This window comes from Furipterus horrens, unplaced genomic scaffold (assembly GCF_987537825.1).
Source record: "Furipterus horrens unplaced genomic scaffold, mFurHor1.1.pri manual_scaffold_3, whole genome shotgun sequence".
NCBI classification, from domain to species: domain Eukaryota; kingdom Metazoa; phylum Chordata; class Mammalia; order Chiroptera; family Furipteridae; genus Furipterus; species Furipterus horrens.
In genome coordinates this window covers 151,399,231-151,424,921 of record NW_028327173.1, presented here as the reverse complement: position 1 = coordinate 151,424,921, position 25,691 = coordinate 151,399,231, and the positions used below count along the sequence as shown (strand labels likewise).

Genomic DNA, 25,691 nt, shown 5'->3' with positions numbered 1-25,691 from the left:
TATGCCTTTTGGGCCATGAGTACCTCAGAGTATGTGAGACTATGAAGACCAAAGGTTATCTTTGTGTTGTACACCACACTCTCAAAGAGAAAGTATTTTACTGCATCATTAAAATGGATATTTTTATAAGTATGTACCTCACAAAATCCTTTGAAAATTAAATAAGTTAACACATTTAAAGTGATTGGTATCAATACCATACCTGGCATTAAAGAAGTACTCAGTATATGGTAGGTAATAAGTGGTAATTACTAAAGTGACTATAGTATTATAGCTATTATTGTTATCTAATGTTCAAGCAGCTGTTATACTAGATACTGAAAAGAAAGAAGTTCAACAGGGCTGCCAGACAAATGGACTAGTATGAACACTGGGCCTGGTATATAAATATTAGATCTAGTTTCTCAAAGATGGGGGTTAAGATGTGGAAAAGCTAACTACTTACAGTATAAGCAGATGTACTGCACTGCAAAGTTCCCCTTGGTCATAACATTGAACCTGAGAGCAGGAGCAATACTCCCAACAGATGAAGCAAAAAGCGGGAGAGGCCCCAATCTATCCTTCAGGGCAAATAAATGCTGCAGGTTTTCCTTTGGACTCAAAAGCACCACCAAGCTCTCCAGGGAAATGCTCAATTCCCAGAACCCCAGTTCTGCAACTTCAGAGCTCCCCAAGCTCCTTTCTGGATGGACTTTTCCTGTGTTCTCAAAACATGCATAGAAAAGAGACAGATGAACTAGGAGAAGAACTGCTACCTGCTCCAGGGCTCAGGAAGACCCTCAATCCCCACGCTCTCCCCAACTCCTAAGTCTTTTATTGAATACTAACCCTCCAGGTGCTTATCAAATATAAGTTATAAATTCACTGGATTTTTAACAGTCTTTTGAGACAACCTGTCTTGGCTCATTTTTGGTGCCTATTTTCTACGTAGGAACCATTCTGTTGAACCCAACACTTGTATTGTGTGAAAAACATAGTGCTAAGCCCTAGGGACAAGATGGACAACAGTACCTGATCTTGGTGGGTTTATACTGTTCTTGAAGAGACACAGATTGTCACATTATACATCACTTTATTAAAGGGAGTAATCAGTAACCACAGCACAAAGTGAGTACCAAACGAACAGAGACTGGGAATGATGGGGCTCGCTGTTAGGACTAAGGCAAGTGTGGGAAGAAGTACCTTGAAGGAACCAACACTGACCACCAAGCATCAGCTATAAAGGAGCCCCTCCCACTCACCAGCTCTTGCTGTAGGTGGTGCAGTACATGACACAACCAAGGATCCCAAGGCCATGACCCACTCCCACACCTCCTCCACTTGGATGCTCTGCTCTATGGGACGCCAAACCTGTGAATCCAGATAGAAATGCTGGCAGAAGCTCTGTGGTCAGGAAAAAGAATTCTCATTGACAGTTTGCCTCAGGGTTGTTAACTCTCCCACCTCCTATTACAAGAGTCTGAGAGAGCTGGACTTCTTAGATATCCAAGGAAATATCACACTGATCCATTACACGGTTGATTTAGAGCTGATTGGACTGGATGAGCAAGAGCGGACTAGTATGCTAAAGATATCAATAGGATGCATGCACTATGGAGAACAGGAAATAAACCCAATGAAGAGTCAGAAACAGGCCGTTTCATTTACTACCTAGGCCTTTAAATTTTTTCTATCTAGTCAGTTGCCTCTTCTTTGGCTTTTCCCTGGACTTTTCCTTTTGGAATTGATCAAAGGGGTAAGAAAGCAGAAAACCCCAGACTTTAGAATTACCTGGACAATCTGAGACAGGGAGAATAGCTGATTTTGTGACATGTGAGAGCACAAAACCACCTTGCCTCTGAGTACCAAAGATGTCCAGAACAAAGTAGAAAGGTTGCATGATGAGGGGGTTCATGAGGAAGTCTCCCACCCTGTCAGTGCACCCCAGAGTTCTCTGAGTGATCAGCAGACAGGAAGTGAACAAGTCCAAGAGGACCTTCTGATTAGTTCAAAGTCTTCCTCTATAGGTATAATGTCTTCTGTGTTTTTCATGGTGGTATGATGAAATCAACTCAAGCATTTTAAATAAAGAAACAAATAAATAAATAAAATTTTCTATCTAGCCCTTTACCTAAAAAGTTTGCTGACCCCTGTTATAGATGCTAAGGAGTACGGTCAGCAACTGTCTGCCTGCTTTGACCCTCAGTGCAAAATTGGCACCACTGGCATCTCCACAACTTCTTTCTAGTGAAGCCCATTGACTATCCTCCACCCTTGCCTTTAGGGAAGGTAATTACGGCCTCTGGCTTCTGGCAGTTAAGAGCCACCTCTTACCCTCTAACATCCCCACAGATGCTAACAAGCTGAGTTTGTGAACACTTCTCCTTCCATTATCCCTGGCCTTAGTGATGCCAGTGCCCCTCTCACCAGCACACTTGGATGGCTTGGCAAATGGTGTGTCCTGTGTGCCCTCTCATGGGACATATCCTGTGGTGGGTCTTTTGGGCTTACATAATGGAGCTTTCCCAGCATGCCCACTTCCCTCAGCCTCCTTATTCTGTCCTGTACTGTGTCATTAACGTAAAGGAAAGGAAGGTTGGGGGGAAGCCTAAATGGCAGAGCAGAGCTTCAGCAAAGCCAGTGGGGAGTCCTTGCGCCCACCCGTCAGAGAAGTGCCATGTCTCCTGGGAGTGGGCCATGGGCTAGGAGCATGCTGTAGAAAGCATGCCGCAGTGCAATGCAGATAGACCTGGGAGCACCACAGCTGAGCCCTCGGTCAGTTACAGCAGTAAGTAGAAGTGTGTGAGATGTACTCTCATGGCCACCATAGGAGCCCAGGACAAAGATTAGGGTGGTGTGACACAGCCTGCTTTAACTCCCAGTTTGCATCTTTAATAACAGGTCTGACCTGTAAAGTGGCACAAGCTGCCACTCAGGATGACACTGCTCTTGGCTAGAGGAGGGCGAGTCAGAACAAGAGGGCTTCAGGGTAACTGCAGAGGGGCAAGGTGACTCACGTGTGCCTCACCTCCTCTTTCCTTGCCATTACACTTCCCATCCAGGCAGGAAAGGAGCATCTGCCCTCCTTCAGAAGCCATCTCCTCCCTGCTCCCCCATGCTGAGAGGGTAAATTCATCTGAGGCTCAGATTGCGAGGTAGTTAACAGTCAGAAACATCTCATCTGAGATGAGTGCATCCGCCTGGATGTGGGCACTGTTCCGATCAGATGGACTGGTGCCATTATAAGTGAACACAACAGCCCATGTATGAGCCAGCATTCTGAGAGAGCCACGGGATAAAAGGTGTCTCTGAGTGCTCGTGCTGGATGCGCTTTGTGGATCTCCTGTCCTCTGCATGATTACGCCGGAGGGACACTGAACTGCTCAGAGCCCTCCAGTGAGAAAACCTGGCTTCCAATCCAATGTGCATTTCCCCCCAAAGCCATAAAGCTGTAAGAGACGGAGCTGAGCCACAAGCTGAAGACCCAGAAACGTAGATCCAGGAAGGTACCGTCAAAGACAGCTTTCTCAAGGTGATGATGGTGGTGGTGGTGAAACATCTCAAAAGAGCCCTAATGGGAATGTCCTGGCCATTCTGGAGCTGCTCATTTCTCCCAGCAGCTCGACTTCTCTTCCGTCTGCTCCAATATCAGCATTATCTCAAGGGAAGGCTCCTTCGCCACATCTCACTCAGTTCCAGCCTTACTGTTGCTTGTTTCTACCAGAGACATGTGGAGCTCACAGTCAGTCTAGAATTAAAACAGCTTTGCAGGGAAATCAGAGAGTTCTGAGCATTCTTCCCACGAGGCTCTCTCTAAAGGGGACACTCATGCCTCCACTTCCGTTCTGCCAATATTATCAAACTGGATTAAGAGAATTAGCAGGTGAAGTGGTGTATTCATATAATTCCCTATCATTGGTATAGTTTTATCAAAATATTTTAAGTAAATCTCCTGAGTTCTATTTCTATCTCTGTTCCTAGGGTCTCCAGCCTAAGAAAACTCTCTAACAAGGCATTAACTTCGGGTTTTTTCCAGAATGAAATCCTAGCTCTACTCCTTAAATTGTGTGATCTGAGCAGTTACTCAGACTCATTGTGTCCTCATCTGTAAATGTCCCCTTCTGTAAAACGGTGATGAGAATATGGTGTTATGGTGAAGACCTCCCAAGGCTGCCATTATGAGATAACCTGTGTAAAGCACCTGGCATGAAACAGATGCTTGACAGAGCTGGGGCTCTGAATTTTAGGCTTGGGAATGAGACAGAAGTAGTTGTGGGATTAGAAATCCAGCCAGAGATGAGAATACTCTAAGCAATTGGACAAAACAAAGGGGAAAAACCCAGCAAACACTGACAGCCGCTGTGTGGCTGACAGCAAGACTGCATCTGGGTGCTGGTCATTGTTATTTCCTTCCTTGAATTTCTGGATTAGTGGGCATGGAAACACAGAAATTCCTACGTCGCATCCTTACTATTAAAATAGGTAATGCATAGTAAAATACTTTGAAAAACAGAACATGCTAGAGGAGCCTAAAAGACAATAATAATGTTAGATTCTTATAGTTGCAATAAATAGAGATAGAGATCAGTCAAGGTTATCTCATAATATCTCATAAATGGGGAAAGTAGGGGATGAAAAGATGGTATTGTGAGATATTTATGGAAAACAGAAATTTTAGTCCAGTAATTAAATCCCATAGGAACCTAAGAAAAGACCACCACCTGGACTTCCGGCCAAGATGGAGGCTTAGACTGACATGCTCGGTCTTCCTCTGCAACTAGAAAGGAATACAACTACCTAAAAACAAAAGATAACTAGAAATTCCAGAAAATAAAACTACACGGAAGCCCAACGTATTAAGTTATAAACCAGCGGTGCTCGTCAGACAGGTAAGAAGAGTGAAAGTGGGCGGTGCTGTCTGTGGTAGCACCAGGGACAGCGGCAGGGAGAACAACCCCGGCTGCAGTCCAGCCCCAGCAGCTCCCGACCCCAACGCTGGGAAAAGCAGCCCCCGCATTGCCTCAGACGGTGAGGCCCAGAGCGTGGGAGGACGGATCCTGGTCTCCCAGCGGAGAATAACGGCAGGAATCCATCTTGGACCCCCGCCCCCACACAAAGCGCCACAGCGCCGCGAAAAAGGTTGCAGATCTCCGCCTGTCACTGGGTTGTGACGAGTACATGGGCTCCACCCCCTATAGCCTGCCCAAGAGGCAAAGCAAAACGCAAATCTGTCAAAATGAGGCAGACAACTATAGAAATCCTGGTGACGCAGCTATCCAGGCAACAGATGAGGAATCTGACAGATGAACAAATTAGAAACCTGTCAGAGGCTCAGTTCAGAGCTATTGTTATAAGGTGGCTTACAGAATTAACAAAAGATTTGGAAAAAGATGAGAAAGGATTGAAAACCACTCATACTGAAAAGAAAAAAAACACATATGAGACAATTGGTGAGGAAATAAAATCCAGAGTTCAAATCAACAAACTGAAACATAGGGAAGGAACAAACAGTCAACCAGTGTAGAAAGAGGAAACAGAAAGCAAGGAAAGTGAGAAGAGGATCAGAAACCTCTGGGACAGCTATAAGAGATCGAACATACGAATTATAGGATTGCCAGAGGGCGAAGAAGAAGAACTAGAAATTGAAAAGTTAAGTGAAAATATAATAAAGCAGAACTTCCCAAACTTGGGGAAGGAAATAGACTTACAGGTCCAGGAAGCACAGAGAGTTCCAGAAAAACTGGACCCAGGGAGAACCACTCCAAGACATATTATAATCAAATCGTCAAAAGTTAAAGATAAAGAGAGAATCTTAAAAGCAGCAAGAGAGAAGAAAAAAATCATGTACAAAGGGGTCCCAATTAGACTATCAGCGGATTTATCAAGGGCGGATCAAAACTTTGAACACTAAAATGAAAACTGCATCACAAGAACCAACAACAGAAGCTAGGGAATTGAAACAAAGGCAAACTAAACAGGCAACGAGAGGGGAAAAGAACTATAGGTATGGGGAGCATATTGGGGGGAGGTCAGCAGGGAAGGGGAAGGGGGAAAGGGAGGGAGATGGTACAGGAATTAAGAAGCATAGTAGGAGGGAGTGGAGTAGACAGGAAGAGGCTGAGAAGAACTATATGCACAACCAATGGACATGGACTAAAAGGGGGAAACAACTGGAGGAAGGGGGTCACCGGGTGGAGGGGAGCAGAGTGAAGGGAAATTGGGACAACTGTAACAGCATAATCAATAAAACATATTTTTTTTTAAAAGAAAGAAAAGACCACCACCCAAGTGGCACAGAGCTATACAGGAAAACCATTCAGGATCCAGCCTTTTGAGGGGCCTGAAGACCTTTTCCCCTTTCAGAAATAGAAGTTCATAGATCCCAACTCCTGCCCACTAAACACTCAGATGTTCTCTGTCTGCTTCTCTGTGTCTTCTCACTTCTTTAATTACTAAAGGGCTGATTCTCTCCCAGTGAGCATTCTAATACATATTCCCAAGACAGTAATTGACCAAGCCAATGGAATTCCCAATAGTGTAGGCACAGTTTCTCCTGCCAGGCTAATTTCTCAACAATTAGACCATGGGTTGGCTTCCCTTGGGCCACGGCCCAACCCATATCCTATCAGCTAAGACCTAATGTGGAGGGTCAAGTGAATAAAAACACACAATTCCTAGGGCCTTTGCTCCCAGCATAATCTTTGGCCTGGAATATTTTTCTTAAAAAATGGTTGATGATAATAGATTACACAATTGGAGAAGAAATAAATAAAAATAAAAAACCTTAAGCCCGACATCAAACTAAAAGACTGAAGAAGTTAGGAAAATATAGTTTTAAACCTTATCAAATGTTCCACACAAATCACTTTCAAACATCTCATCGTTTAAACAAAAGTTCAGACCACACAGAAAATCCTCACTTACCTAAAAAAGAAAGAAAAAAAAAAAAAACCTGTATACTACTTGAAAACGCTCAGGCCAAGCTGCATTAAACTAATGAAGACAACCCAGAATCTGCAGACCTGGGGGAGCAGAATACCACAAGATGGAAGCATTGTCCCATCTACACTTCATCAGGCTACAAGCTCATCTGCTGAGCAGGCTCTAGAACTGCCCAACTCTTCCTGTTTTTAAGAGGCCTGCACAGCCCCTAAACAGTGAATGTAACACCTATTTTTCTACCATCCAGTATGCTCATTATCTCTGAGTCCATTTGATTCCCAGGATTTTGGGACTGGCTATCATTTTTCTAGCCTAACTGCATATGTTATTAGGCATGGAAGCAGTGGCTTGAATTATCCACAAACCATGTTTGAATTGCAGGAATTTAATCTTTTTATTATAATATTCCTTATTTAGCAGTTATTTAATCCAGTTTTTTTATTATAACTATTTTTAATATCTGTATCTCTCTCTCCTACTAGAGTCAATTTGATTTCAAATGTGATGATTCATTTTATATGGCAACTTGGCTATACCATGGTACCTAGATATTTGGTCAAATACCAGTCTAAACCTTTTTTTTTAGATGAGACTAATATTTAAATCAGTAGACTTTCAGTAAAAATTACCCTCTATAATGTGGGTGGGTCTCAATCAGTTGAAAGCCTTATAGAAAAAGACTGACGTCCCCTGAGGGAGAAGGAATTCTGCCTTCAGACCGCCTTTGAACTCAACTCTTTTCTGGGTCCCAGCCTTCCAGCCTGCCAGCCTGCCCTAATGATTTTGGAATTTTCAGCCCCCACAATCATGTGAGCCAATGCCCAATATCTGTCTCTCTCTCTCTGCCTCTGTCTCTCTCTGTCTCTCTGTCTCTCTCTCATAAACACATATCTTATTGGTTCTTTTTCTCTGGAGAACCCTGATTAACGCACCAACAATAGGCCAGGCACTGCTGCATTATGAAATAGTAAGATGATTAAGAAATACCCTTAATCTTGAGAGACATGTAAACACATAACTATTACTATAAATGCTAAGGCAAATGTATTAAGTACTATGAGAACACAAGCGAAAAGAACTTTGGGAAGTGGTTTAGAAAAATCATAAAGTGACAACTGAGTTGCAAAGAATGAACAGGTGTCTGTCAGGTAGACATCACAGAATGAAGATCCTAAGCAGTGGAAACCATGTGAGCAAAAATACACAGGCACAAAGGGCAAAACAAGTACACCCCCACGTAGATGTGACTTCAAGATATTATGATATATCATTCAACACTTCTTATATATAGATATCATAACACCTCAAAACCTTATGAAGCCAGAAACACTTACCCCAAATTTATAGTTTAGAAAACTTAAGTACACAGGGTTTAAGCAAGTGCACAGCCCCAAATCAAACAGGAATATAAACACACATCAGTCTGACTTTGGAGTCCACAATCCTTACCACAATATTACTAAGGCCATATATACTATTAAAAATTTTAATGTTATGATCAAAGCAGAAGCCAGGAACCTTCAAGTGTGTATACATGTTTTTGTTGCTTAATATTCCCTGCACGAAGTGTTCACTACACTTTTGACTGTCTTTTCAGAAGTCCTAATAGTCAAGCCTATCCAGATTTGAGCATTGCAGGCCTTCTGAAGCATATTAGGAATGTATTTATGATCAAAACCAAAATGAAGTGACAGTAGGGGGCGACCTTATCCTAAAAATAGATGAATTTCATTCATTTATTCTTTGCATGCCTATAAACCTCCCTTGTTCAGGGTACACAAAAGATACATCACCTTTCCCTTCAACTTCCTTGGCCTTTTCTTTTCTCTTTCTCAGTCACCACCTGCATTCCACTCCAGATTTTACCTATCTTCGCTCTGGCTGCCCTGCCTTCACATTGTATTTCTTTGGAATGTTTGCTTTCAGTGTTTTTAAAACTAGTCATAACTGTCTCCCTTGACTACTTCCTTCATTCTCTTAATGGCTTTTAAAATAAGCCTCATCTCACCCAAACGGTCTTATACATGCAAAAGAGCTAAAACAGAATGAATAAGCTAGCAACAGAACAAATCTTAAATTATCTGTCAAATCAATACAAAAATAATGTCTAAACAAATATACAATACAGAAACTATCTTCATCCAAATGAAAAGCCTAGAAACTAAGTAACTTTTCACTATGTGCACAGTGAGGTCTGGAGGTTGAATAATCATTGAGTCATTGCTTTGAAGGAAATCATATGTGTATGTGTGTCTGTGTATGTGTATAGACATACACACATATATACACAAACCCAATCACAGGGAACACATGTATACAAAATTCTATGAGAAATTTGTGAGTTCATGTCTCCTCCAAAGGTCATCAACAGAAGTCCCTCTCTCAGGGGGTCAAAGGACTCCCAAATTAAAAAAATAATAACAAACATGAATTAAAACAGTCTATTAGTTGGAATTTTCCATTATTTATAGGCTACAGATGCAGGGATCCTTATGAAGCACTTTCTAACTACCAAATCACTAAAGATAGTAGCTATTATTTTTATTCTCAAATAAAAACTTCATGAAGTTGGGTTATTTCAACTAGAATCTTTTCACAACACTTTCTATCACTTCTGAAAAATATTTCAGGAGTGAACTAGTCATTATGTGACACACTGTACAGAGAACATTAAGAGGAAGGTGAAAGGAGAGGAAAGCAAAGGAGTGAAATGGTTGAAATAATGTCCATCCAGGGAAGTAGACTGTGCTACACTCAGAGTAGTGCTTGATCCATGACTTTGGGTGATTCAGAGGCCTTTTAAAACAAATGTGTAAAGAGCAGTATTCATTTTATAAGCTCAAAAATCAGACAAGTACATGAGGGTGTTAACTGTCATATTTATAAACTGTATCCACCCAAAAACTCAGTGAGGACACAATCCGTGTTACATTACACATCTGCACATCTACATGATATGTCCTACAAAGTAAATACAAAACCAACTCTCATCATTTTAGTTCAGTACATGTGATACAGTTACAAAACAAAGACAATATTTTTCAACCCAAAATTCAAAGGCAATTTTTTTCAACCCAAGTACCAATTCATTATTCTGTGCAAAAATACAATAAGATTAATTGTAAGGGTTTTGTCCAGGTTTAGTAAGATATGTTTCTATGCTACTGAAATACAGCTAAAGTTTTAATTTTACTCACAAGGTAACAGTACTTCCAATTTACAATTGACTTAAAAAATAGTAGATGCTAATATATATTGTCGACATTTTTAAAAATCTTCAAAAGTTAAATATAACTCTAAAAGTATAGGTGCATTGCCATTCACTTAATAAACATGATTTATTTTAATACAGGTCACAAAAAGTTCAATTAATTAACCAGAATCCTTTATTTCCTGTCTGCTATGCATTTCAATCTTAAACCTGACTTTACTTCAAAAGCAGCAATTCAGAATTTATTTCATAAGATTAATCCCAACAGTTACTGGGTGGGTTTTTAAACTATTTCACTCCTTATAAATATAAATCACTAAATAGTCTAGACCAGTGCGGGGAGCTCTTTAAAATTTGCATGAGTCCCACCTCAGAACTAATAAGTAAGAATCTTCCTGAATGTCTGACTTTTTTTTTTTAAGTTCTCAGGTGATAATGATATGCAGTCTAATGTGGGAACCTCTGACTCAGGCCACTAGACCAGTGGTTCTCAACTTTTAAGGTGCATGAATTCACTTGAGGAAACTTTTTTTAAAAAGCAAAACAAACAAACAGATTTGCTTCAGCAGATTAAGAGTGGTATCCAGGAACCAGCACTTAAATAATCATTGCAGGTGGTCCAGAAACCACTCTGAGAAACAGCGCCCAGCCTTTTTCGGATTGTAAATGAGTACACTCAGCAATTCAGGCAACATGTAGCCTTTTAAAATAAAATATATTTATATTCTTAACCTAAAGTCAAAGTCAAGTGAATTGTGAGATCATAAGTCATTTGTTAAAGAAAAAGGCTTTCAAACTATTTAAACCTTTAAACAGGCCAGTTCTTGACACTCAAATCTAATGCCTTCTCCATTATTAATTATTCTGATCTGTGATCAGAAGTATTGATTCCAGCTTATCAAAAATGTAATGTGGATTATAAAAGATACACATTCTAATCGCACATCTTTATAGATTCTGTACAGTCTATGTGTAACAGACTGGAGACCAGCTGGATATTAAAGAAACTAAAACAGTAAATAATATACTCTCAATTTTAAACAATGAAACTTCATATTTCCCTCACATAAGTTTCTACTTATAATATTGGGGGGGAGGGGAATATCTAGAAAACACTAACAGTATCCTGATGCCTCTTCTGTGAAGAAGCTATTTACCAATTTTCCACAATTCTTGTCATTATCTATGAAATTGGTAGTTGGTATCTATCATTCTACTTTAAGAATTTGTTAAAAGCACAAAAAAAGTAACCACATGTAAGGTACACAGCAAATCAGAGAACAGAACGAGAAGTTAGATCTTCCATTTGGAAAGCTGAACTCACTATCTTATCAGCTTGACAGTTGTAACTCAGTGTGTTTTGACTCTTACCGAGTATTATAAATATTTAAGCATATTTGAGTGTGTGACAGCTTTACCACCCACCCCTGCCAAACTTTAGGAACAGTGGTCTACTGTGAACCCAGAGGCTACATAAGAACTAAATAGCAACAATGCTAGGAAGCAGATAGAGTATCGCTAGTGGAATCTATCTGGCTTCTTGCTCACCTATCCTCCTATGTCTAAGACACTATTATTTACTATGTACATACTTTTATATCATATTCTTCACAAAGCTTATACCACCTCTTTTCCAGCAGCATTTATGATTAAACGTTGGCATTTTTTCTTACCCAAGCAATGAAAAGGAAATTGCCAAAACCAGTATTGTACTGCCAAAAAGGCAAGTCATTTCATAAAATAAGAAACTGCAACTTTTAAATCCAGTTATTAAGAAACTAAAATATTCATACTAATTTTTAACCATTTAAAGTCTAGACTATTAAAAAACAATGAAATCATTTTCCAGTTTAAAAGTGATCCAAGACCAAAATAATGAATTTTTAAATTAAGCAAAACAAAAGTTGAAAAATTATCCATAAATATCCAAACCAAAAGACGTTATGTCTTCTACTTAGAAAAAAAAAAAAAGCAGCTTCTTAAATGGCTAAAATGGACATACAGAGACAGCACTCCCAGGGAAAGGATTTCAAAACAGGACACAATAGTATAAGGCACTACCTTAACTTCAGTCTACACAGTCATCTTAAATCCAAAGAACAGGGGCCAGGGAAGGAAGAACACAAACACATTCAGCTTCTCATGTCCTTTTCGCTGGTTTGGCCGTTAACTGCTTTTCTCTTTCAAATTCCTTCTCTCGTTGCTGCTCCCTTTCCAACTCTTCTTTTTGCCTCTTCTGCTGCAGTTTAAGTGCTCTTTTCTATGTCAAAAAATTCAAAAACCAAGAGAACAATCAAGATTTATAGGCTAGGGCCTAATTTAAAAGTAACAGTGCTTTGATTTGAGGTGATCAATACATATTTATAAATTTCATATTTAACTTTTAAACTTCATTCTGGGTAATTTAACATCTCCTTGAAACAACAACAAAAAAATGTGTTACTCTTGTTAAATGAGAATTGCAGTGACATATTCAGAGAATCTGAGCCTCCTCACCCAGCTATTAGTAAAAAAGCCCAGAGTGGAATTCTAAAGGATGTTGTAAAAGAAAACAATAAAAAATAAATAAAAGAAAACAATGTACCATGAATTAAGTATGTTATTGTATATAGATATATAAGAGGTCAGAAAATGAGTACTGAAGAAGAACAGACAATTAAACCTCTACTTTTATAAAGAATGTAAAAGAACTTTCCAACTCACTTTTAACTTTGATGTCTTTTCATGAAGCATCAGCATTTCTTTTCTTATATTCACCAACTTGGCATGATACTGTTTAGCTTCAGTGAACTTAACATGGAAAAATAAATGAAAAGCCAAGTTAAAATAAACTCAAATATCAAAATGGATAAATAAATCAATGCCAAAATTACAGTTCATTCTTCCTAAATTGGTCAAAATTTTTAAAGCCTTAATTATCTCTGCAATTTAATTCCAATATTTAAATTTTATTTAAACCATCAGTAGGATTTTGAAAACACTTGATTCAGTTCAGAATAATAAAAAGTTACTAAACATAAAAGAGATATTTGTATTGTATACAGGTAACACTTTGCTTTAAAAACATGCAATATAATCCTAAAATTTCAGTAAGGCTACTGAATAATGCTCTCAGTTTCATTTGAGAAAAGTAAAATACTCTCTGCTGCCTTTACAAGGGAAAGACCAAGCCAGGATATATTGGACAGTTTAAGTATCTGCCCATCAAGAAAAGCCAAGCTGTGCCTAGAGAGCTTTGAGAGGGCTTTGAGCTTCTGAAGTGAGACCAAGCAGAACTTCTTCCCAAGAAGTTATAGATTTAGACTTTCCATCTCAGCCAGAGATGGCAGAAAAGAAAAAAAAAAAAGCACCACATTCTCGGTCAAGGTAACAGAAAGAGAAGACCAGGTACCCAAAAATGAGAGCAGTGTCAGTACAGAGACTAGCAACCTTCAGGCAGCTATACATAAAGTCACAGTCTGGTGAGCTCTAGAGCGTACAGACCCTCCTCCTGTCTCTCTGAGCCTTCCAGTTTTCAGTTCCTAGATGATAATCAGAATGCTCTGGGGCTGAGAGAAGACAAACAAGGAAGACTTAGTTTCTGCCCCCTCAGACAGAAGCAACAGTATTACATTTGCTTGGTTCATTTATCATTAATTCATTCAACAAATAGTCTTAAGTCAGTGCAGCGTTGTCTGCCTCCTTCACAAGAGCAAAAGTCTTACTATTTATTACTGCAGGCCTCTGTCTAATGCTAGAGACCATGAACTTCCTGGTTGTTATAAAAGGAAAACTTTAATAAGCCACCATTTGTACAATGCTTAGAAGTCCATAAAATCATGCGAACTGAGCTATTTGTAATGTTCATGATGAAGAGAAAGGTAGTCCTAAGTTCCGTATTTTTTTTAATTCTTGTTTCTTAAAATAAAGATTATCAGTTCCCTCCTCAAAAAGCTATAGAGCTTCTGATGAATTTCAAATATTGTCATTTATATAAAAGATATAAAGGGTCCATAAAGGACCTTCAAAGGATCTGTTTCAGCATTGTTATGACATTATGAAAATAGCATACAATTAAATAAAATATGAATTTTAAAAAAACATGAATTGATAAAAAAAAAAGAAAGAGAGAGAGAGAGAGAGAGAGAGAGATGCACTTTCCTTAAGGAAAAACATAGTATCCCAAAAGTTTCTTACTTTTAGTCTCTTTTATAAAAATGAAGATCTATTCCAGACTTTCACAAGTTAAGTTCTACTTCCTATCACAAGTTCAATATTTGAAAAATAACAATTCAAAATAATGGAAGTTCCAGTAAAGTAAAGCTTCCTATTAAAAGACAAATTCTAACCTTAAAAATTAGAAGACAAGATCCCAAACATATATATGTACAAAGTTGGGAGGATAAACCTACCTATTTCTAAAACAAGGTATCTTTAAACTATGTAAACTAAATCATACTTACCAAAGCATTAATATCCAACATAGAATGACATTCATTAAATTTTGAAATCTCTTGTTCCAATGTGTCTAATAATACAACTTGGTTCTGTCTGGAAAAAAAAAAAAATGCACACACACACACAACACCAAAATAAACATTATATACTGTAAGTGCTGGTTCATTAAAAGGAATCACATTCATCTTAGTTAATGTTAAAGGCAGAAACTAAGCTAGAAATTTATTAATTTATTAATTCTTCAAGGCTTATTTGGATTAGCATAATCTTTTTCAAAATAATATTTCAAAGCCACATTCTGATAACTAAATGTGTCTTTTATTCTTGCCTCAATTTCAGAGTCTAGTAATTAAAATCACCAAATCATTTAAAATTATTTTATCAGTTATTATTTTTAGCACCTTCCTGTATTATCCCCTCCAAAGCTTTTTATACTATCTTGCCCAAGAAACTCGGTGTTTTATATACATTAAAATTGGAAGAATACCACAAAGGAAATCAGCAGCAGTGACTTCTTAGACTAGAGTTGGGAAAAATGCAGTATCAATGGACAAATAAGTCTAAAGGGATGAGTAGGAAGCAAGATGGAAAAGAAAAAAAGACTAGGAATTACAAGATTCCCTTAGAAATAATCAGTTGTATGATCTTAGAGATTCAGTTTATTTCTCTGGGCCTAAATTTTTTCATTTATAAAGTCAAGTCAGATAACGTAATTTCAAAGGTTCCTCATAAAAATTCTGATTCAAAACCTTCTATTGAGAAAGAGAAGCCAACTTCCCTAATATACTTCTCTAAATCAAAATCAATGCTGGGATCACAAGAATAAGTTACATTGAGGGGTCACCTAATTAAATATTTTAAACCATTGACAAAAATATATATAACATGATTTGCTTGCAAAACTATGCTAAACAGAGAACAATGATGAGAAAAAGAGGTAACAGTAAGGAGACTGAAGGGCAGTTAAAGCATTTCCACCGTCCAGCACTAAGTTTGGCAGACACCACAGGTCTCTGACTAGAGACCACAGAAGGTGAAATACAGAATAAATGAGAGGGAAAACTAGCAAGTCAATGATCCAAGATAAGCAGGAAAGCAAATAGAGGCCGTTACAATGAGAAAATAATACCGAAAAATCAACAAAACCAAAAGTTAGTTCTTCAAAAGATCAATAAAATTGATAAACTTCTAGCCAAATTAACAAAGAAAAAAAAAAGGAGAGAAGATATAAATTATTAACATTCTTTACGGAAGAGGAGTCATCACTACTGATCCCATGGACATTAAAAGGATAATAAAGGAATACTTTCAACAACTCTTGTGTCCATAATTTAATAACTTAGAAAAAATGGCTACCTCCTTGAAAGACACAAACTACCAAAACTCACACAAAGAGAAATTTAATCTAAGTAGGCCTACATCTAACAGCAAATGGCACCAGATGTTAGTTGTTGGTCCTTGAGCTTGCATTAAGAAATAATACAGAGCCAAGAACTCAAATACAGCCCTGGCTGGTGTGGCTCAGTGGATTGAGCGCCGGCCTGTGAACCAAAAGGTCGCTGGTTAGGTTCCTGGGTTGCCGCCAGGTCCCCAGTTGGGGGAGTGTGAGAAGCAACCTACCGATGTAGCTCTCACACACTGATGCTTCTCTCCTTCTCTTTCTCTCTCCCTTCCACTATCCCTAATAATAAATAAATAAAATCCTTTTTTAAAAAGTGTCAACCACTAACTTATTTAAAAAAATAACTCAAATACAAGTGAAAGTTTCTTTATATAAAGTCAGAGGCAGAAGAAGTGAGCCATAGGAAAAAGAAGCCAGCTGGGCTGCATATACTCAGGAAACAAATTACAGAGGCAAAAGGAGTCGTCAGAGCTTAGGAAGAAGAAAGCAAAGGTAGTGGGCCAAGGGGGTGGAATGGGAGAAGGAAAGATGGAGGCATGTGAGGGGATGTGGAGGGAGAGAGGGACATACATGTGCACACGGGGTTGGGGGACACCTGAGGGAAGAAGTGGGTAGAGAAAGGCATGGGTGTGCTAGAGAGAGAGTGTGAGCAAACCAGCTCCTTCGTATTATGTGTTTTTATCTGTTTCCTAAAGGCGGGAATTCTAGGGAAGAATCTCAATAGCATATCCATCAGCTTTCTAGGTGTGTTCTTTCAGGGTCATGGTCTCTACTGATTGGTCGGGGCTAGTGTAGGGGGTCATTAGTCATTGTAGCTGGTCCTGATGTCAGCCATACTATGGCTTCATCTGGTTTTGCTGCTTTTGTGGGCCTGGAGCTGAAACACAATAGAGGCCTAGATATTATCTCTAGCTTGACCAAAACTATGTCTCAGTGGTCAACAGACCCAAGGCTTTGTTCCTGATGTGAGTCAGAACCTCACTGTCCTGAGGACTGAATGTTCAAGGGAGTGGACTTGCAAGGGCTTGTACACGAATCACATGAGGCTATTCTCCCACCCCTTTGCTCCTCCTCTAAGGTCAGGGAAGGATCTAAGCCACATGACCAGCCATATGCTAGGGCAAGAAAGGTCACCCTGGGGGTGAGGTCCCCCTCCCAAACAATACTTGTTTTCCCAGTTTTGCTAGGTACCTGAGGCTTTATAACAAAACTATAATTGCAACTTTTGTGATCCCGAAATTTAGACACTCTGGAAGAAAGTTCCAGAGAATATTTAGCTACAATATAGTGGGGCAAAAAGACTGAATTTCCTTTCCCTTGAAGTTTTGTATAATCTGCGGTAAATATGCTGGGTGTGATTGTGAAGCCCAGATGCAGTATCTAAAGAAAGATCTCTGAGAAAAAAAAGCTCCTTCCTTGGAAGGTTTAGGCCTATTTTATCTCAAAGGGAGCTCCACTGACATTATTCACAGCTGCACCTCTTCCGGCTACTTTTAAGAACCTGGGTCCCAGAACCTCTTTCTTTCTTTCCAATGTTCTTAAAATGACACATATAAAAAAGGCTATTTGTAACCTTCCTTATATATAAAGCTAAATTTTGTTCTTGGTCTCCCTCACCCATTGTTAGCTACAAAGAAAATTTAGTTTCTGTCTACCACTACCTTCTCCTTTATATCTGTAGGCCTGTTTCTACAATGGTAAAGTAGCTTAATGAAGACTAAAATGTTTAATGACAGAACCAGGACTAGGACTCAGGGAACTACTGTTTCCCCTGAATCTTTATTATTAGTGAAATTTGAAAGAGATAGCTACTAGAAAACATTTCTCTTTTTCCCTTCTTTGAAATCTGCTTATCTTGCTTTAACTCTCAAGATGTATGATGTATTCATCATATTCAATTTGCACTACCTGTGTGATCTTTTTCAAGTTATTTAACCTCTCTGAACCTCAGTTTCTTTGATTATAAACAGAGATAATATGATACTTCATAAAGAAGGTGTCAGGTTTAATTAAGATATGGTATATAACGTGGCAAGCATGTAGTAAATATAGTAATAAACAGCTGATTTTTCCAACATCATCATCATCATATGGATGCCTAGGAAGTGGAGATTTCCACTAAAGTTTAGCCAATGTCCTCATCAGTTAAACTCTGTAGTTAAACCTTGACTCCCAGCTTCCTGTTTGGAAGGTGTTATCCAAATGTTTTGCTTGCAGAGTTTCTTACCTTTTGTCAGTCTATCACACTTCATCCAAATTCCACAACAAAATCTTTATTACTTTTTTGCCACAAGGATTGACTGTTGCTAAAATACAAGGCATAACACATACTAGAGATAAAAAAATCTCACTTGGAACTAGCAGAAAACCGGAATGTTGCCAACTCCCTAACTACAGAAATGTACTACATGTAGTAGAACACAGTACTACTTCTATACTCATTTATCACCTTCAAATCCAAGGATTATAATATTACTTACTAATATTTATAAAATGAACATAGTTGATTATTTCTCTCCTTTTGCCCTAATAAAGTCTTTAGAGGTAAGTTTTCAGAGGGTAGGTCTTAGAGAAGCAGCAGCTCAGAGCCAGTGGAAAGATGACCATCACAGAAAGAAACAGTCCAGCCTGGGCAATCCAGACAGGTCCTGCCTGACTCTAGAGGAAGAAGAAACTCAGTCTGTGGTTTCCAGGTGGGAGTTGATCAAGTAAAATGTATATCTTTGCATACTGACCCCCCTCTATGGGTTCCATTCTTCCTAATCCTGTTCCTCTCTTAATGTGCCCTCCAATCCTTTATTTAGCTAGTAAAGGATGAAATGGGCCATCTCAATAAACTATACTTAAGGATTTCTGGCAACTCGTGAACCAACGAATGAATACAAATGTAACTTTTATGGACACATTTTGCAACTCTACTCAGAAATAGGTGTATACCCATCATGCAGCATTCCCAATAGGCAAGATTTTCATAAAATAATGGTAAAACACCAAAATTAATGAAAGTCTAGATAAGATTAGGCATACCTCTTAGACCCCAAATACTCTACAAGTATTCATTTTACTTTTTATATTTAGGGTAATATAAATTCCTGCACCTCCATTTGCTATCACTAAAAACACAGAAATACTCCATTGCATGAAATGTAACAAAATAATATGACTTAATACAGTATGTGCTTATATAGTAAATAATAACTCTGCCAGAGGGGAATGAGTGCATCTCTGGAAATGTTACAAAATAATATAATTTAACAAAGTATATACTTATACAGTAAATGATTGACTATGCCAGAGGGGAAATGAGTGCATCTCTGGTTTTTGTTAGCTCACGTGAGTTCCTGGAGGGCTTGTTTTGATCTCTGCAGATCAGGCAGATAGTGAGAAAGCAATCCTTCTGCCAGTTGCTCCACAGCTTTGTCTTCTACAGTCAAGTCCTCTATTAACCCTTCATCTGGAGAACTGTCACTTAAACCTGTCCCCAAGAAAAAATCAAATTTAAAAAATTTTTAAATTGACACAGGGAACAGAGAGTAGTAGGGAGGCAGGGAAGAAGGCTGGCAATGAGGTTCAGCACACATACACAAGGTAGTACAGGAATCCTTTTCTTTAACTTTTACCTTCTGAATGTCCTCTAAAAAACAGATTATGAGCACTCAAAACAAGTTTTAAAGCTACTAATACAACAAAGTCTAATTAAAATAATATTAACATATGCAAAATTCTGTATGTTTATGTATTTTTGTATTTTTCATGACAGAGGATTTATAGTTTTTAAGAGGATTGTTAAAGAAATCTAAGGCCTAAGAGTGGGAAACAGTCACTGAATGAAAACAAATTCTTCTTTTCAAAAACATGCAGAAATTATATGTACTTTTTAAAAACACAATACCTAAAAATATTTTTTCATTTCTATGGGAATAAAGATATGGGTCAACGTTTATTCTGCAGGTAACTTGATATATTATTTACATGTAAAGGGGGGGCTGTTTTGTCATTTGTTAAGAGAAGGTTTCTAAGAATTTCTCCTTTCTTGAGATCAATATCTTAATTCACTGTAGAAAATAACATATTATGTCTTGAGTGTAAACCTAAATGTGATGCAAGGAAATGTGCCTCATATTTTTTCTTTGAGTAAAAGCACTGTAAGCATTGTGCCAGGCATTCAAAAGTATCTAAAATGAGTACTCATCAATCACTACTATTACCAAGAAAAGTATAAAACAATTTCTTAACAGGGTTCAGTGGTTGGTCTGTAAATTTTTAGGACCACTGATTTAGAATGAGAAAAAATGAGACGGTCACATTATTAAAATTGTACTCTAAAAACATTTTAAACTAATATTAAATTCTGAAACATCTCTCTTTAAATCATAATCTGGTAATATTCAGTAACATCAAAGTAGAACATTATATAGAATATATTTATCATAACACATTGCTTATAATCCATTTCCATGTATAGTTTTTACCACATATTTAAATTTTGACAAGATTAAGGAAAACAACATGCTGTCATATTCAAAATAAGCTTTTAGAGATGGAAATAAAATAGTATGGTTTTTATTCTGATCCTGAAAAACATTATGAACAAACTTTGGAATTCTCATAGTTGCAAGGCAATATTCAAACAGGTAAGAGCTAACTAAAAAATGTAGCACTCTACAAATGAAATAAAAATACAATGGGAAGTGTGGAGCATTTATGGATATTGCCACTGATGTACCATCAGATGGGAAGTGAATAAGTATATCTGAGAATTTATGCCATTGCTTAAGGCTTGATTACAATTATAGTGCAAACAGCAACTCTCTTCATATAGGAAGCATAATATAGAAAACATAAGTATTATACAAAAATATCCAAATAAGGACATTTAAACTTTAAGAAATAATAACTAATACACCTCTCTTACAATATACAGGGTGGGGCAAAAGTAGGTTTACATTTGTGAGTACACAAAACACGGTTTATTCTTGTATGATTTATTAATTACTGTATTATTTTCCATACAATTGTAAACCTACTTTTGCCTCACCCATATAGACTTTATAACTCATGAATCCCCTCCCTACCCTGCCGCAATCTTCTAATTAGTGGAAGTGTCTTAAGTTTTCGTGTTTTTACATACATACTAAATGTTACTAAGTCCAAGGTACTTTATTGTAGGAGATTTTTTTTAAAGGGTCCTTATCCTATTAATACAAAAAAACACTTGCTGCTTGTCTGTATATATTATGTACTAGTTTCTGAGTACAACCATAAATTAGGCAAGTCTCCTTCCATGGAATGGTTCAATACAGGAGAATCACAGAATGTGAGAAGTGCCATTAGAGGAACAGAAACTTAGAGGGGAATTCAGAGAAGAGCAAGATCACTTGGACCAGAGAAGCGTGGGACCAACTCCTAACGGGGGTGTAGACATTTGTGCTGAAGCCTAAGGAGTGGATGAAATTTTCATTTCTTTTTCTTTTTTTAAATGTTAATCTTAGAACACAAAGGCGGGAGCATAAGCTGAAAAGAAAAATACTCTTTCTCATGCCCTTAGAGAGTTACTCGGGGGTTTCTTACACAGTCTTCTGTCTTTGCATACCCATGCTTAAACCCTATTTTTATCACAAATGAAATATTACTTGCATTTTTCTACAACTCTTAAATATATATCTTATATATCTTTCCAAATTAACATATGTGGATCTACTACATTCATTTTAAGTGAACAGAATCCTGACATACTTTGTTTAACCAGGTTTGGACTGAATGTTTGTGTTCCTGCCATAATTCATGTGGAAGCCCACACCTCCAATACAATGGTATTTGGAGGTGGGGTCTTTGGGAAGTAATGAGGTTTAAAGGAGATCATGAGTGTGGGACCCCTATGAGATTATTGTTTATAAAAGAAAGGAAGAGAAACCAGAGCTCTCTCCCTCCAGCATGTGAAGACAGTGAGAATGGCAACTGTCTGCAAGATCAGAAGAGGGTCCTCACCAGGAACCTAATCTGCCAGCACCTAGATCTTGGACTTTCCAGCTTCCAAATCTGCAAAGAAGGAATGTCTGTTGTTTAAGCCACCCAGCTATGGTACCTTGTTATAGCAGCCTGAACAGACTAAGACACCTAAGGATGAGTACTTCGGTTATTTTCACTTTTTCCTATTTCAAACAATGTTGTAGTGAGCTTTCTTGCTTGTCTTTGCATATTTACATCACTGTTTTTGTAGAACTAAAGGTTTACGAATCTTTTTAACAGACTGCCAAACTGCCTTCCTAAAAGATGGCAAAAATTTACATTCCCGCCAACATGATAGCTACTATTTCCAAACGAGTAAGAAAGTGTGAAGACAGAGTGGATAGGACACAGTATGGGAAAAGGAAGCAGCATGAGGGAAGATGGGAATATGGAATTCCTCTGAACAGAAAAGGCAGTTGGAGCATAAGACATATGCTGTAGTGAGCTGTAAGAACCATGTGGCCAGCCTACAAGGACCCTTGAGCACCAAGCTAATGGGTTTGGCTCTTTATTTAGTAAGTAGTTAGGAGCCACTGAAGGCTTCCAAGCAAGGAAATGCCATGATTGGAGCTTTATCTTGGAGCACTGATGTGACAGTAGTGGGATAGATGGGGTGTAAGGGTAGGAGAGTGGAGGCGGACTAGCATTACACCTGTTGTTGTAAGGGTGAAAATACAAAAAGGAGTTGGAAATTGTCTAGTAGAATCCCCTAGATTAAAAAGAGGTAAGAGGCAAGTGAGAGGAAAGAGTCCAGAGTAATATCAGAGTTTCAAGTGAGAGTGACTTGGCATCATCAATAGGATCAGACATCCGCTTTTATTTACGTACATTCTGTAGGTGAAGTTGGTGCAAAAGAACCATGTCAAAGCGTCCAGCAAACAGAGGAGCAAGCTGAGGCACCCAAGCTGCACATACATACAAGGAAGCCATATATTTATAGAAGCAACTTAGGAAGGTGGGAAGAGAGGGAGATCACTGAGGAAAAAGCATGGCCAAGAAAGGACTGAGTACTATTTGGAGGTAACGCCTATATTTCTAGAAAGGAAGGTATAAGCAAAGGCACATCCAAAGCCCTGCAGCCTTTCTCATCTAGGGTTCCCCATCTGAACCACAGAACACGAAACTGCTTTGAGTGAGTACTTTCTCAATTCCCCCAAGGATGGTACAGAAATGGCACCATCCCGGATGCATAGCAAGTCAACCCTTCACATTCAATGGATGCCTTAGGACATCAGGGCATAAATTTCTCTTGGAACTGGGATAAAGAATGACTCCTGGAGGAATACAGATGCAGTAACGTCAACAAGCAAGACAGCATTCCATGGGAACATCAAGTCTCTAAATTACAAAGACATCATCCTTCTGACAAATTCATCCTCAACCACCAGCGTGTAACAAACAGCCGACAAGCGCTGGAGTCATGCAAACGCAGAATGACTTCACCATCAACTGCCTCCAACCGCACCCAAAAAACGCCGCTTGCCCCCGCCAAACCTCGTTTCCCACCCATTCCGCTGAGCCGGAGGGCGGCCGGTTCCCGACTTCCGCGCCGGGGCCACAGACCTCCGGGCAGCCGCAGCTTACTCCTGCGGGGCGGCCCCGAAGACCCACCCACTCCGCCCCGGGTGCCCGCCCGGCCGATAGCACGTACCCGGCGTCGGCTCCCCAGCCCACAGTCCATCGGGTGGCCGTGCCAAGACCCCGTTCGAGGGCAGCGGCCCAGGGATACTCATGTCCCGCCCGCTGGGAACAGGGAAGGGGCAGTTCTGCAAACGATCAGATACAGTACGCGGGGACCAAAGAAACCCAGCGCCCAGCCGGACAGATGCCGCGGTGGCACCCGGAAGTAACGGAAGCGGAAGACTGCGGGCCCCGGGCACGTGACCGCGAGCGTCTGCGACTGCCCCTGGCCTTTTTTGCTCCCACTGTCTCCACCCGGGTCCTCCGGGGACGCCGCGGTGACTTCGTGGTTGGTGCAGGGTGCGGTGTCGGCTGAGTCAGCCGTGCAGGGTTCGCAGCCCTGGGACCAAGGGGGGGACGGGAGAAAGAGGGCGGTGACCGGAAGAGCATTGTTGAACTGGACGAGCTGTCAGGCTTAGTGCGCTGAGACCCTGCACTGCTATTTCAGTTTTGTGTCTGTGTTAAGGTAACACCTTAAGAACAAAGACTGTGCACCATCCCAGCAATTTGGACCATTACAGAGTTCAGTGGTTCGTTCCCTGTGAGCTTCAGCCTTGCTAATTGGGGGATTGGCCAGGATTCCGGTCTCCCTTTGTTGATTGTAGGTGAATGAATTAAGGCCTGGGTTGCAGCATCTACTGAACAAATTCAACCATATTACTAGAAACTGCACTTGCTGAGATCTTGTGGAGTGATGTCGTGGATTTTGATGAAAAACAGCAATGGGCAGAAGCAGCCTCAGACCACATAAAACCATCGGCTGTGCTCTCTCTACCTTAGACCATCTCACCTGGATTGTAATAGTGGCCTCCTAATAGTGCTTCCCAAACTTGCCTGTCTAAGCACTTTTCTATGCTGCAACCAACACTGTCATCAGAGAGAGGGAGAGGGAATTTATGTCAAACCTAAGAAACTTGCACCTGTAACCCCACTGCCCTCATCAGTGCATTCACGCCCCTTCTTTTGGCTTCCCTCTGGAGATTAGCTCTTCCTCACTACCTGTGGTAAACAGAATAATGACCCCACCCCAAAATGTCCACAGTCTTAATCCCCGGAACCTGTTAATGTGTTAAATTTCACCAGAAAAGGTGATTAATGTTGCTAGTCTCCTGATCTAACATAAAATAGATTATCCTTGAGTGGGCCCAATATAATCATAAGATCTTTCAGAACTGGAAAGGGGATGCAGAAGAGGAAAGTCAGGGGGGAAGTAACTATGAAGGATGATTAGAGAGTTGCAATATTGCTGGCTTTGAAAATACGGGAAAGGGGCCACTGGCCAGGATTGTGGTGACCTCTAAAACCTAGAAAAGACAAGGAAATGGATTCACCGCTACAATTTTTAGAATGGAACGCCGTCCCGCTGACACTTTGATTTTATCCTAATGTAACCTGTATTGGACTTCTGACCTACAGAATTACAATAAATTTGTATTGCTTTAACTTTGTGGTAATTTGTTACCATGTGAATAGGAAAGTAATGCACTACCCTTCAAGCATCCTTTGTTCCATCCAAGCATGAAATATCTGCAGTGCTCTTGCTCATGCTTCAGCCTGGTATATTCTAATCAATGTCTTACTCATCTTTCAAGGCTCAGTCCAAACAATACCTTTAATTTAAAACCATTCACAATTGTACCTCCCCTTTCAACTTTCAGAAGTTACAGTAATAACCTTTTCTCAATACAAAACATTCTGTATTTAGCACTTAATCCATTCTTACATTAGTCAGTTATTTCTCTTAACTTTCTCTAGGAGATTGCAAACTCCAAACAGAAACTGTTATTCACAGAGAACTATAACAAGTAGTTGCTGGATGAAGTGCTGATTCTCTATCCCCAAATTCCAAATATTGATAATCTCCAAAGTCTGAATCACACAAGATAATACTTGATAAACTGCTTCTTAAGCTTAGTTCACTGTTGTTATTATCTCCCAACTAGATAGAATAGATTTATGTTCTATGTGTTATCTGTGACCTCTTTAGCTCTTGGCATAGTATTAAGCATATTACCTAGATTTTAAATTACT

At 39.2% G+C, this 25,691-nt stretch overlaps 2 protein-coding genes across 3 annotated transcripts in view; both read right to left on the bottom strand.

Annotated features, from left to right (window-relative positions):
• Window positions 1-12,259, bottom strand: part of SQOR (sulfide quinone oxidoreductase) — a 63,095-nt gene extending 50,836 nt beyond the window's left edge. Inside the window, exon 1 of the mRNA XM_090270559.1 lies at window positions 12,194-12,259. The gene's annotated coding sequence lies outside the window, so the exon portion shown is untranslated. The remainder of the gene's footprint in view (window positions 1-12,193) is intronic.
• Window positions 12,091-23,818, bottom strand: BLOC1S6 (biogenesis of lysosomal organelles complex 1 subunit 6). Of its 2 annotated transcripts, none has more exons than XM_090270562.1 (5): window positions 23,632-23,818; window positions 19,305-19,446; window positions 14,575-14,662; window positions 12,836-12,922; window positions 12,091-12,392 (listed from the first exon to the last, which is right to left on the bottom strand). In XM_090270562.1, exons 1-5 carry the CDS (start codon window positions 23,711-23,713, stop codon window positions 12,273-12,275), a joined length of 519 nt encoding a protein of 172 aa, XP_090126688.1. In that variant the 5' UTR covers window positions 23,714-23,818; the 3' UTR covers window positions 12,091-12,272. The 2 variants fall into 2 exon arrangements, with proteins under 2 accessions (XP_090126688.1, XP_090126689.1); XM_090270563.1 differs by lacking the exon at window positions 23,632-23,818 and adding an exon at window positions 23,475-23,532.
• Between the last annotated feature and the right edge of the window lie 1,873 nt (window positions 23,819-25,691).